A 13,229-nucleotide genomic window follows, 5' to 3' on the forward strand; every position below is an offset into this window, starting at 1 on the left:
TCCTGTAACGATGTATCCTAAATAATATAATAAATGACACCACTGACACAGTTCGAGCAATCACACCACAAAAAGTCTCGCCCCCAAGCCCTTCCCTTCGCCATCTAGAGAAAGTCAAAGCCAACGCCCCGGTTCTTCGTCTTTGGAAGCTGAACTAATTCATTTCTGAAGAATCAGCACTTGTTTACTAACTTCGCCAAAGCCAGCAAACTGCCATTACGCGCTAATTTCAAAGACTCTTAAGTTGGAGACGAAAAACCTAATTGTCTTTATTTAATTACATTTACACTAGTCGTTTTTACCTGAGTTCTGCAACTTTGCAAGAGGAATATTTAGCCGTTATAGCTGGTAAGCTATACATTCAAGTATAATGGCTGATACGGAGGGCAATGTTGCTGCGGGCTGCTTGGAGAAGTTGAAAAGCTATGTGAAGACCCGAAAAGGAACTATTCTTTCTGCAGAAATAGTAAGTTTATTTTCTACAATGCAGATCAAAGGAAATTGTTACATGCACGGAACCCCATTTATGTCAATCACATTGTTGATATGCCAGAATTGGTTTTATAAATAGAATATGCTTCTCAATAATGGATTCTTATTTTAACCCACTGCGTAGGGTTTGCATTTGTTGCTTAGGCCCTACAGTATATTTAATCAATACGGCATGGGGAGGGTTGTATTGACCACGGGCATTTCGGTTATAAATGTATAGCCTATTTATATATAATGAGCCTGTATACCTTATAGTAAGACATTTACTAGTCTTTCAGAATATCGGCATTCGGAGTTTGAACCCCTTGGTTTATAACTAATCAGTAAAGGCACGAGAAGGTGTGGATCAATTGGTTGCTGTATACGACAGCCGAAATAACACAAACCACTGTGATGTCTTAGTGCTTATCGCACCTTTTACTAATGTGAATAAAACACATAGAAGTGACAAACACAGCGTTTCAATCAGATCGAACCGTTGTGCCATATGTGATGGTAATATAGTAATGAATGGACACTTTTAAATATTTGACACAGTTGTGTGGACTTAAAGGAACTGGAGTTGGAATTAGAACCATGTGTTGCTGAGGGTGGGGGTCGGGGCAAGGGCCAAGAGTTTCCACCTGTCACTCCTAATGTGGTGTTGTTCTTGTCATTTGGCGCCTAACTGTAAAAGGCTGGGTTTAGGTTAAAGATCAAAGCTTAGACAGGGTTACATGCTACAGGACATAGATAAACGTTTTGATTACGTGTGTGTATGAGTCATGAAATAATGACCTTACCTTTGATAAGGGGTTGGCTTTGCCCAAACAGTTTGACACATTTAAACCTATGTAGTAAATTCAGTATTTCCTACTAATTTATAGAGGAGGATACAAAGTTAGGGTATGGGGCTTTTGTGAAAATTTTAATTTTAAAGGGAATTTCCTTTAAATCAACAGATTTTGCCATCTGGCTAAAATGATATATGCAGTTTGTAAGCTAATATGCTGCTATTCAAAAAAATATATATATTGAAATACAGCCTATATAGGCCTACCTAATGTAGAGCAAACATAACTGTTTGAAATGGGTTACAGTATGATGGAGAGGCATGACTTGTGCATCCAGAATATCCTTCTGTAGAAGACCATCAAAACATTTCCTGTTGATAACATCCGCAATAGTGCCCTTTAGATGCCATTTCGATTAATACACAGACCATTGAAATATTTTTTCTTCTAATTGCTGACTGCTTAGCCTCTCTGCCCTAGTTTTCTTAGTAACATTCTTGCCAGAGGGAAGGTGTTACAGCAACTTGATTTTTGTGTTGTGATGGCACTAAACTATACTGAACGCAATATAAATGTATCTTATATAATCAAATAACCTATTTCTTTGGATGTATTTTGTTTACATCCCTGTTAGTGAGCATTCTTTCTTTGCCAACATAGTCAATCCACCTGATAGGTGTGAGATGTCAAGAAGTTGTGGCATGTCAAAAAGGTGTGGCATGTCAAGAAGGTGTGGCATGTCAAGAAGTTGTGGCATATCAAGAAGGTGTGGCATGTCAAGAAGTTGTGTCATATCAAGAAGTTGTGGCATATCAAGAAGGTGTGGCATGTCAAGAAGTTGTGTCATATCAAGAAGTTGTGTCATATCAAGAAGTTGTGGCATATCAAGAAGGTGTGGCATATCAAGAAGGTGTGGCATGTCAAGAAGTTGTGTCATACCAAGAAGTTGTGTCATACCAAGAAGTTGTGACATATCAAGAAGGTGTGGCATATCAAGAAGGTGTGGCATATCAAGAAGGTGTGGCATATCAAGACGGTGTGGAATATCAAGACGGTGTAGTATGTCGAGAAGGTGTGTTAGATCAAGATGTGATATATCAAGAAGGTGATTTAACAGCATGATCATTACAAAGAAGCACCATGTACAGGTGACAATAAAAGGCCACTATAAAATTTGCAGTTTGGTTACACAATGCAATGCCAAAGATATCTTAATTAATTCAATTCAATTGGCATGTTGACTAAAGGAATGTACACTAGAGAGTCTGTGGCCAGAGTAGTTCATCTTTGTTTTTCCACCTTAAGCTACAACATTATTTTAGAGAGTTTGTCGGTCCTTCCAACGTCACAATCAAAGACCACTAGTCCAGGACCTCCACATCTGGCTTCTTCACCCACGGAATCGCCTGAGACCAGCCGCTTGGATGGCTGTTGAAAATTAGGATTTGCACAGCCAAAGAATTTACATACAAATTGTCAGAAATTGTCTCACGGCTGCCGTCTGCATGGTTTTTGTCACATCAGATACTTACAGGTTTTCTGATCCATGCCAATACCCTTATATGAACTTATAACATTTTGAAATTGTTGTATGTTATGTTCATATTTTTGGTTCAGTGTACCTTAATCGGCTCATACAGCTTATATGGTGTTGTTGTGGTGTTTTCTACTTCCTGCAAACAGTATGCCTCTTTTATGTGCTTTACATCTAATTAGTCCATTGGAGGTTCAAGGGTTTTTCGTACTGATAGTGATTGCCTGTGGTGTTGCTTAGTGTATTCATTTCCCTAAGATAGCAGTACTGACTCATTTGTCCACTAAATGAAAAACATGTATTTAAACTTTATTTACCCAAGTCGATTGAGAACCGCTTCTCACTTGATATGATGAACCTGGCCAAAAGCTTTACATTTCAAAACAAGACAATAAACAGACCATACATTTTGTAAAACAATACATTATAAATGAACAAATAGACACTGTGCAGTGCCATGAAAGATTATTTGCATATTTGTCACACTGAATGGTGTCCGGTCTTTATATAAAATGTAATATAAGACCAAGAGAACCCGAAAACACAAAATGCAGTGCTAAAATTATCCTTTTCTTTATTTAATGAAAACAGTTAGCCAACTCCAACTGGCCCTGTGTGAAAAAGTTATTGCCCCCCTGAACGTAAACTGCTCGCACCACCTTTAGAAGCTACAAATGCAACCAAACGCTTCCAATAACTGAAAATTAGTCTTTGACATCTCTGTGGAGGAATCATGGCCCACTGGTTTTTGCAGAATTGCTGTAATTCACAGACACTGGAAGGTTTTACGAGCATTAACTGCTCATTTAAGGTCCTTCCACAGACCCTGAAAGGTTTCAAGTCAGAACTTTGACTAGGCAACTCCAAAACCTTTATTTTGTTCCATGTGAGCCATTCTGAGGTGGACCTGCTCCGGTTTTTAGGATCATTGTCCTGCTACAAACCCAGTTATGCTTCAGCTTCAGACCACGGACTGATGAGCAGACATTCTCCTTCAGAAAGCCAGATTCAAGGTTCCTTCAATGATTGCAAGTCTTCTAAGCCCTGAGGCAGCAAAGCATCCCCACACCTGTTGGGGTGGTGTTCTAATGTGAAATGCTGTACTTGCCTGAAATGCCTGACATAACGGGATCCGTTTCTTCCAAAAAGTTCCACTTTCAACTCATCTGTCCCCTCAATATTATCCCAGACAACTCGGGGTCATCAATGAGCTTTTTTGCGAATGTGAGATTAGCACTTATGTCTCTATTAGTTAGTGGTTGGCACCTTGCAATTCTCCCATGAATGCCAATTTTGTCCAGGTCTCTTTTCTTATTGAGACGTGAACGCTGACCTTATCTGAGGCTAGAAGGGCCTACAGGGTTGTTGCCCAGGGTTTTTGGAGGAATTTTAGTAAGCCAGCCATTCCTGGGAAAATTCACCACTGTTCCAAGTTTTCTCCCTTTGGAGATAATGACTCTCACTGTGGTGCATTAGAGTCCCAGAGCCGTGGGACCTTGTAGCCTAGATCACATTAATGCTGAGGCTCTATAATAATCATGTTTAAATTAAACAGGACTAGGAATAATCAAGCCTGGGTTTGCCAACTGTAATTAAATCCAATGATCAATTGAATTTGGTTAATTGGTTAATTGCAAAATTTTAAGGGTAATCAGGAAGTACGCGCAGGCCGACCAGAGTTTTACAAAAACAGGTGAGTTAAAGCCAGTGTACTTAAACAGCATACACAATGCGAAACTGAACTCACAAACAGAACCCATAAACGACCTAAATAGAACATGGCCAGAACCAGGACCACATACAGCAATAACCGACATTGAACTGAGCAAACGATAGAGCTAAATACAAGGACTAACAAGACTTATATTGAGGCAGTAGATGTTAAGTGGTGAGCTGATATAAGTACGATGTTTACCAAATAAGGACTTGTTGAGATACTTTAGTTCAGTCCAGTTCAGGGGGTGGACAAGTTCAGTTGTAAGAAGATAAATCTTATTTTTTGGTAATAAGGATTAAATGGAGGTCAAGTTTTGTTGTACATTATTAAAGCTATGTTGTATAGCATAGTGGACAGCACAGTATGGTGTTGGATAAGGGAGTTATAGCATATGCAAACACAACATAATTCCTTTTCAATGGTAGAAACTCTCAGACTAAGCTTTGTCATACAAATAAGCCAAACATAATTATAGTAACTCTATTTTACCAAGAGTATTCCAAATAATGTTTTATGGTTCCTGCACCCAAGTACAAAGATGGCAGTATCGCTTAAGGTTGCAACTCTATGGTCCATTGCCTGGCTTGGCATTCAAGGATTGTTTCACAGCCCGCTAGGTCAAATGGTTGACACCCACTGTGGAACATCACAACAGCCTGGGACAAAGTAGGTTAGTCAGGGGATGAGACATTTTAAGCATACTGTAGTTTACACAGAGCAGGGAAAGGAGGATCATGTGAAACTAGAGAAACCAGAAAATATCTCTTGCAGTGTTTCAATACTCATTTCCTCACCTAATCATAGTACCCCTAAATACTGTAAAAGATCTGCCTTCCTCTAACACATGCACAAGGTTTCTGGATCATACTCCAAAACAGCCCTTTCATATAAGATCTTTGACTTTTAAGCAGGCAACCTTATTCTGATATTTTCTCCACTAATTGATCTTTTCATCACATTTCACAGTTTCCCCGTTTAGTCTAAATAACAATTTGTTGAAAAAATATCCAATTTGGGCTTTCTGTCTAATCAAAGCCATTGTGGTAGATAACTGGCTACAATATACCGTATGAAATGTTGTTGTCCTCTCAGACTAACTCCACCCTTATAGACTTGGTAATGACAAGACCTTATTAAGGTCCTTGGATCCGTCAGAATGAGCAATGATAGTAATGTTTTCAATTTAATGCTTTTAAGTTATGTAGCTTGTAATGTTTGGATATCTTTACATGGAAATATAATGTTGTCTCACACCCATAATATTCAGAGAAGCTAGTTCCAGTGAAACATTAGTGGAGCTTTTCCTGTCATTTGTGTGTGTGTTTTTGGTTGGCACTCTGTTGCTGTTTTAGTTAGTTGTATTGACTGTAATCATTTAGGCTCCTATTGGTCATTGTTTCACGTCAGCTCATGCAGGACTGAACGTCAGCGTAGATTCCATTGCGTGTATTCAGTCTAGTCAGAACCAAACCAGTCTTTCATATGGCGCAACAGTGCGATGTTTGCATTGCAAGCCCATTTTTGTAGTCAAGTGCTCTTACAAGGGCTTTTGGGTGTTTTTCAGTGTAATTGGCAGCCCTCTTCAGGAATCAGTGCCCTCAGAGCAGCCGGCTGAGGCCAAAATAGAGCCTTATTGTGTAGGTCCCTCGCCTCGGCCAGCCCACAAGAGCACAGAGCCAGCTTGTGCCAGTCTCTGGAACACATGAATCACTTGTGTGTGTGTGTGTGTCTGTGTGTGTGCGTCAAAGTGAATGTGTAAAGAGAAGTGCTGTTAGTGGGGGAGAGTTTATTGCATCATCTGATCATCTGTAGGCGTTTACCCTTGACTGGGGTTGCTCTAGCTTGACTTACTGAGCTCAACTGGTTATCCAGAGCTTGGTGATGCAAAATGGACAGAATTTGAAACAGAGCCCATGAGTAATATGAATTAAACTAAAAACTTGGTTCGTTGGCTTGCAAATGCACACAAAACTGACCAACGTCTGTACATGTTAAGTCTACGCAAAGGCTCTTGCGAAGCTAAGTATCACCAGGAAACGTGACCATCCTTTCAAAACCTATGATATGACTGTAATTGGACTTCATCTGCCCATCCAGAGACTCAACGGCAGCAACAACAGACTGATTCATTTCAGGCTGGTGCTGCTACACTGTGGGCTGTCCAAGTTGATGTACGATCCACACTGACCCTGCTTCACTGGAACGGTCGGAATGCCAGCTGAGATTTCTTTTTCTCTGATGGGAAAAGGCATTCTTGGCTCAGGACAGGCCGGCTTTCTGTAGATAAAATGACATGTTGAAGAAAGGCATTCCATTGTTTAGGATTAATAGTTTCAAACCCAACACTTGCCACCAAGGGATCTTTAACTGCATGGACTTTGTAGGTGTTTATATTGTATCCGGTCTGAGGTGTTAGAGGTATAAGGTGCTTGAGAGGTTACATTGTATCCTGTTTGAAGTGTTAGGTGCTGGAGGTTGTGTGTGATATTGCATTCTGAGGATCTGTCCCTTATTGGTGCTGGCCCCTGATGGTTAACTGTCAAACCAGAGGGAAGCTCCTGACACTGCTGATCTGCTGTCTGGGATGAGTTCTAATCAAGTCATGTAGACTGAACTTTCAAAAGGAAGGGAGGGACTTGGCGCTTTGTTTTTAGTTTGTTGTAAACAACTGCGGGATGTTTCGGAAGCCTTCTGAAATACGTTGCAGCAGTGCCCTTAAAAGGCAATGCTATGATTAATATGCCAAGGTCAAGAAATTGAGCTAAATGTTTTTGTGCTTCAGATTTGGCATTTGTTAAGTACATTTAAAATTTTACACAGAACATTTTCCTACTTTTTCTCTACTCCTTCCCTCTCTTGCACATTCTCCATTTTCCCCCATAATTATTTCTTGTCCTTTTCTTTCAGCTCATCAGTTTTATCATTCTAATCTGCTATGCTGCATCACAATATGGAGGCTACTCTGCCGTGGCCATATGTGAGATGGTTTTTGCCATCATCTTCTTTGTCATCTTCACGATGGATTTGGACAAGTCCATCCTGGTGGTCAACTGGGTCTGGAGTGTAAGTACAGTATATACTGTAGGTTTACACACACATTTGTTTTCTTATCCTTGTGAGGACCTGAGACCTAACCCTGATCCAGAGATCCATGTTCCTTATTCCCTAGCCCTAAACCTAACCCTAACCTTAACTTCTATAATAAAAATGTTATGCCTGAACTTAACAGAGCCCAAACACCTAACCCTAACAACAAACCTAACTGGTAATGTCTGAATCTAAAAGTAATCCCAATTCTAACAGCATACCCAATTGTTCCCTAAATCTAACCCCTAGGCTGGGAATGGCATTTCCTTTAAGTAGATCTGCCCAAAAACCTTGTGAGGACCTATCAGTTTTGGTGCTTGAGATCCCCTTATGTACAAATAGACTTGGATCATACATACTCTAACAAACACACTCGCACACAGAAGCAGACAGAGAGAATGACCCACAGAGACACTAATAAAAAAGAATGAAAGAAAAAATACAGTAACACAAGCCAAGGTCCTACAGGAGGACAGTCATTTACTCCTGTTGGTCTCATCCTCTCAGGATTTTATACGTGCTGCGATTGGTGCAGCCCTCTACCTCATTACCTCTCTGATCTGTGTGATTCGTGGGTCAGGTGACGGCGCACTCATTGCAGGAGGGGTGAGTAAAATATCTAACCACCCTGATTTGTTCTAATAGAAACTTATTAGAATGTCCCAAATAACGTACTTCTTCAATTTCCATAGGTGTTTGGCCTGCTGGCTGGGATCCTGTTTGCCTACGATGCCTACACCGTCTTCCTGGTCATCAAGTCCGGCAGGCAACACACAGCAGCGCCCACTGGTGGGTGGTTGGGATAGGGTTGCAGCTTTGCTACTTCATAAACTACCCTTTTGACTTTGACATGTTGTTACTTAATTGTCTTTTTTTCTATTCCCTGCTTTGTTTACAGATGACAGAGTTTAGATACTTAAAGCTATACCCCAGCTTAGTCAATGGAAGAGAAATTATGTTTGCGCAACAGGAGCCTGCAAAGAACGAAGATATGCAGCAGGTTGGATGGACGTTTGATGCTCAGATGAACAGATTTATTGAAGAAATTAACAGATGTTTGGGTCAGAGGAGGGAAAAATCTACAGTGCATCTGTTGCAAAGCCAGAGGACCGAATGTTACACTCCAGTGACATCTGTATGTTCAAAAGAATAACATCAATTCCGGGGGGGATTTCCTTGACATCCGTTAATCCAGTCTCGGTGTAAAATCCTACCATCCCATCTTAATTTGTTTGTCCAGTGACAAAGGGAAAGATGTAAATATTATGCAGCTTAAGGATGTGTGAAGCTTTAGTTTGCATACTAGTGTGTCATTTGATCTAATTAACTAATTTGGAAAAAGAGGTTGGCTGTTTGCATCACATCCACTAAAGGTTTGGTTTGTTTTGGAATGGAAATTGTGGCATTACATTCAAAGGGCGAATGTACAGTTGTGGCTAAAAGTATTGGCATCCTTGCGCAATATCCTTCATCAAATAATGTATATTGTTTCAAAACAAATGTTTAAAATTGATCATTGTGTTTTCGTCTTTATTTTGCTGTTAATATTATACCACCTTTGTTTTTAAATAGAAACCTGATAGATCACTTTAAATTAGAAAATAAACAGAAATGGCATTGACAAAATTAATGACACGCTAGAATCAATATTTTGTAACTGAAATCAAGCACTTCCTATAGCAATGGATGAGCTTCCTGCACCTCTACTGGCAGTTTGGCCCAATCTTCTTCAGTTCTCCCAGATTTGAAGGGTGCCTTCCAACCACTGTTTTCAGATATTTCCATGTGTTTTCAATAGTCTTTAGAGTTAGACCCATTGCTTGGGGACCCATTGCTGGACCCGTTGCTGGATGCTTCAGAACAGTCTAATGTTTTCCATACAAAGGTTCAAAGCACCCAGTGACAAAGGCAGCAAAGCACCCCCACATCACTGAACCTCTTCCATGCTTGACTTTGGGGAAGGTGTTCCTTTATTTTAAGGGATTACTTTTTTTCTGTAAACATAAAGATATTGTTTTACCAAAAAGCCTTTATTTGATCTCATACAGGAGATTGTCCAAGAAGGATCTTTTAATTTTCAGGTGTTTTGGCAAATTGCTGTCTGGTTATCTTATGTCACTCTCTCGTGGCTGCATCCTAGGATGTGGCTCCTAGGATGCAGCCACATCCTAGGAGATTGGCTACATTGGCATTGGCCTTAAATGTTCTTGATCACATTAAGTACAGTAGAAACAGGACCATCAACGGGGATAGAAAGGGACTCAGCCTTGTCCATTCTTCGCTGACATTTTTATGGTGTTCCTAATTTTCTCCATGCTCAATGCAATACAGACAGTGACATATATGAGAATGGGTCCTCTTCTGTATCCAAACAGGTTGAATTCCATATTGCAGGCAACTGGAACTCACCACCAATCAGTTCAATTTCAAAATGAGAATCACCTGCTTGAAACAAAATTATTAATTATAAAATTACTTCTAGAAGGTGCCGATAATTGTCAGGGACATATTAAGATTTATTTGTGGAATGAACTAATATTTTAGTGTATTATTCAGATTATTTGGTTTTGTTCAACTGCAAACCAAAGAAATACATATGTGGATACCAAATTATTTTTGAATTTCCATTTCAGAAATGGTGCATAATTCAAATGTAGTGCAAGGGTGCCAGTACTTTTGGCCACGGTTGTATATATCATCATCATGTATTACAAACTGTTTACTCTTTAACTGTTTTGGTAGGAATTACTTCAAAAGTTATTATATTTGTCAAAATAATTTAATCACAGCGTGAAAACTGCCTCCTTACTCCAAGTGTAATATTCAAATTGTGCTGGTTTAGCCATATTTGGCATAGACTTAGTCAGTGTTCTGCTTGCAGTCCATTGATCACAACCTATAATGCTACTTGTACAGTAATGTACTCCTCAAACACAACTCTACACCTCTCTCAAAAAGAGCCTTTAATATTCCACTTGTTGAATTTTACCAGAAGAAATTACTATAATAACTGTATTGGTTATTTTCCATCTGTTTCTTCTCACTTAGCAGATTGCTCTCACCATTCATTCTGCACTAATAGTAAGGTTAAATGTCCCTTTGCCACCTAAGAACTTCTCATGTAGTAAAATAATGGAACAACCCGTTTTTATCAGCAGGGTTCTCAAATAATCTAACTCAGGTCAAATTTATTTCTTTTTGTGTTTGTGTTTTTAACCAATGGTAAAGATGATTTTTTTTATGAAACTCTACAGTATGTTGTTCAAGATACATTTTTATATTTAGTTTTAGTAAATGTTCAAAATTAGATTTTAGACTATAAAAACAACTGATATAGAATGACCATTTATAAAATGAATGATTAAAGATTAATTCTGTGGTTGACATAATAGGTACTATGGTATCATTTTAATATCCTTTGTAAATGTTTTGTTATCTCCCCAGTTTAAAGTTAATTGGTGAAGGTAGAATATGGCCTCAAAATTGTATTTCAATTTTTTATTTAATGATTTATTTAATATTTTGTGTGTTTCAAATATTAACATATTGTGCTTTGTGAAATAAAAGACAAGACAATTACCAACCTGTCCAATAACTGTTATTACATATTAAATAATCAAATGTATATACTTAAGCGAAAAGGCCCATTAGTGTGGTTTAAGGCCATACCAGAGGTAAGGGCCATTCTTAGGCAGTGCGTAATGCAGAGTATATTAGCCATACATCACAAATGTGCCTGATGTGCCTTATTGTTATTGTCAACTGGTTACAAACACCCTTAAAACAGTAAAACAAATGTATTGTACAATCTTAAAAGGTCTAATATCCCACGGCTACCAGCCAATCAGCACTCAGTATTCTAAGCAACCACTTCATAATGCGTAATATACCACACCTTTCTGACACTTAACATCCAGGAGCCAAGCTACGGGTTTATAAATAGCAGCTGTGTTTACTGGTTTGTGATTTGCACAATTTGAAGGATTTGATTGCTCTCTCAATTTTGCTACCACTAGATGGAACCAGCTGCCCTCTCCTTGAAACGTTGCGATTCTAAGTACATCTAGGAACTAGTCAGGGTACTCAACTAGAAGAAAATCCATGTATTTTAATTAATAATAAATGTTCACAGAATATAATCATAAATGTAACTGTGAACTTTCAGAATATGTCAAATTTAAATAGACATGGGTTACAAAGTGGTACAGTATATGGGACCTCCTAAACTAGATAAACTAGTTCAAGAGTTCCCAAATATTTTTAGTTCAAATACCATTTTATTTCAAAACTGTTTTGCCACCCCACCACGAAAAAAAGGATCACCAGATATATTTGGTACATCTGAGAGTCTAATCTTTTAGTATTGGGGTCATAATATTTTGTGGCTTTAAATATTAAAAAATATACATTTTTAGCTATAAAAACCCCTCCGTTTGCATGCAGACATTCCAGAGCAATGCAATCAGGTCCAATATCAACAGCTTGTTATTGAACTGTGTCACAGATAAAATAAATATATAGATAGATAGACAACAGAGCTGACGTTTTCTTATCCTTGTTCTACATGTCAGAGAAGCACTGTTGGTCTAAATATCATATTTCTAACTGATCATTCCAGAAGGTTGTGTCCTGATGTGGTTCACTCCATCATTAAACATGACTCCTCCCACGGCCGGAGGGTATTCTACAAGGCACATTTGACAACAGATGGGCGATGATGAGGAACCTCAAATTGAGGAGCGCGCCGTTTGGGGCCACTGGGGCTCATCAGCAAGGAGGCAGAGTCAATAGCGCGTGCAGGCCTACAGTGTTCTTCCGTGCTGCTCTGCTGTATGTGTGCAGTCAGCTAGGTGTAGCGTGCTTACGTATGCGTCAGTAATTTCCAGACAACTTCAAGTCGGCTGTGCGTAAAACTCCAAGAAGTGGGGGTTTGTATAAGTTTGTACTGTTGGCCTATTTGGCACACGGGTTATCAAAACATATTTTTACGTTGGCCTGTGAATTTAGATGCCTCTCGTATCTACGTACTTACAAGTCCCGTAGGACAATTTGGAAACGACTAAAGCCGCTTGATCTTGAACCATCGACATGTTCACGCGCGGATCTAAAAAGCGACGGTCGAATCGCTTGGTAAGTAGAATGGTAACAGTAGGTTATAGTATTGTGCTTTAAATCTTTTTGGTTTTTCGTGGTAGCCTACCTGTATTGTTTAGAACAGCTTACATGGAATCGTTGTTTTATGAATATAAAACGTTTATCTAGTTAACTTACTGAAATGTATAGCCTATTATGTTCAGACACTGTTGACTTTTGCTAAGTTTTTGTCGCACTGATTATAGCCAGGCCTATGTGCAAAATGTTGTTATATGATAGAATAGGACAAATCGCGCTGATTTAGTTTACATAGATTGTTCTTTGTTTTCTGGGGTCGAGCTTAATCGTAGTTGCGTGGGAGGGGCGTAAGGTCATACGTCATCGGCATTTACCTGCACAGGTTAGGCTACGGCAACTACAGAGTATAGCCCACCATTTACCGACCCCTGCCCACCCCTTACCGACTCGTGTCATTTTGAAAATTTAAGGAAAAGTTATGATAGCTTTTTAAAAATGATTTAAGAATGATTCA

The 13,229-nt window shown here is 39.1% G+C and overlaps 2 protein-coding genes across 6 annotated transcripts in view; both read left to right on the top strand.

The window, feature by feature from the left end:
- Positions 1 to 43: 43 nt before the first annotated feature.
- On the top strand, positions 44 to 9,116 carry plp2 (proteolipid protein 2). Its single transcript, XM_010890666.4, has 5 exons — positions 44 to 466; positions 7,424 to 7,579; positions 8,111 to 8,209; positions 8,296 to 8,392; positions 8,502 to 9,116. Exons 1-5 carry the CDS (start codon positions 371 to 373, stop codon positions 8,513 to 8,515), a joined length of 462 nt encoding a protein of 153 aa, XP_010888968.1. The 5' UTR covers positions 44 to 370; the 3' UTR covers positions 8,516 to 9,116.
- A 3,183-nt stretch (positions 9,117 to 12,299) lies between these two features.
- The window catches only part of prickle3 (prickle homolog 3), a 28,489-nt gene continuing 27,559 nt past the window's right edge, over positions 12,300 to 13,229 (top strand). For 2 of the 5 annotated variants that reach the window (XM_034296065.1, XM_010890664.3), the window contains exon 1: positions 12,300 to 12,733. In XM_034296065.1, the coding sequence (XP_034151956.1) occupies positions 12,692 to 12,733 (42 nt within the window). In that variant the 5' untranslated portion in view covers positions 12,300 to 12,691. The remainder of the gene's footprint in view (positions 12,734 to 13,229) is intronic. The other 3 variants (XM_034296066.1, XM_034296069.1, XM_034296067.1) reach the window with 3 other exon arrangements.

The sequence above is a fragment of the Esox lucius genome, chromosome 12 (assembly GCF_011004845.1).
Source record: "Esox lucius isolate fEsoLuc1 chromosome 12, fEsoLuc1.pri, whole genome shotgun sequence".
NCBI lineage: Eukaryota > Metazoa > Chordata > Actinopteri > Esociformes > Esocidae > Esox > Esox lucius.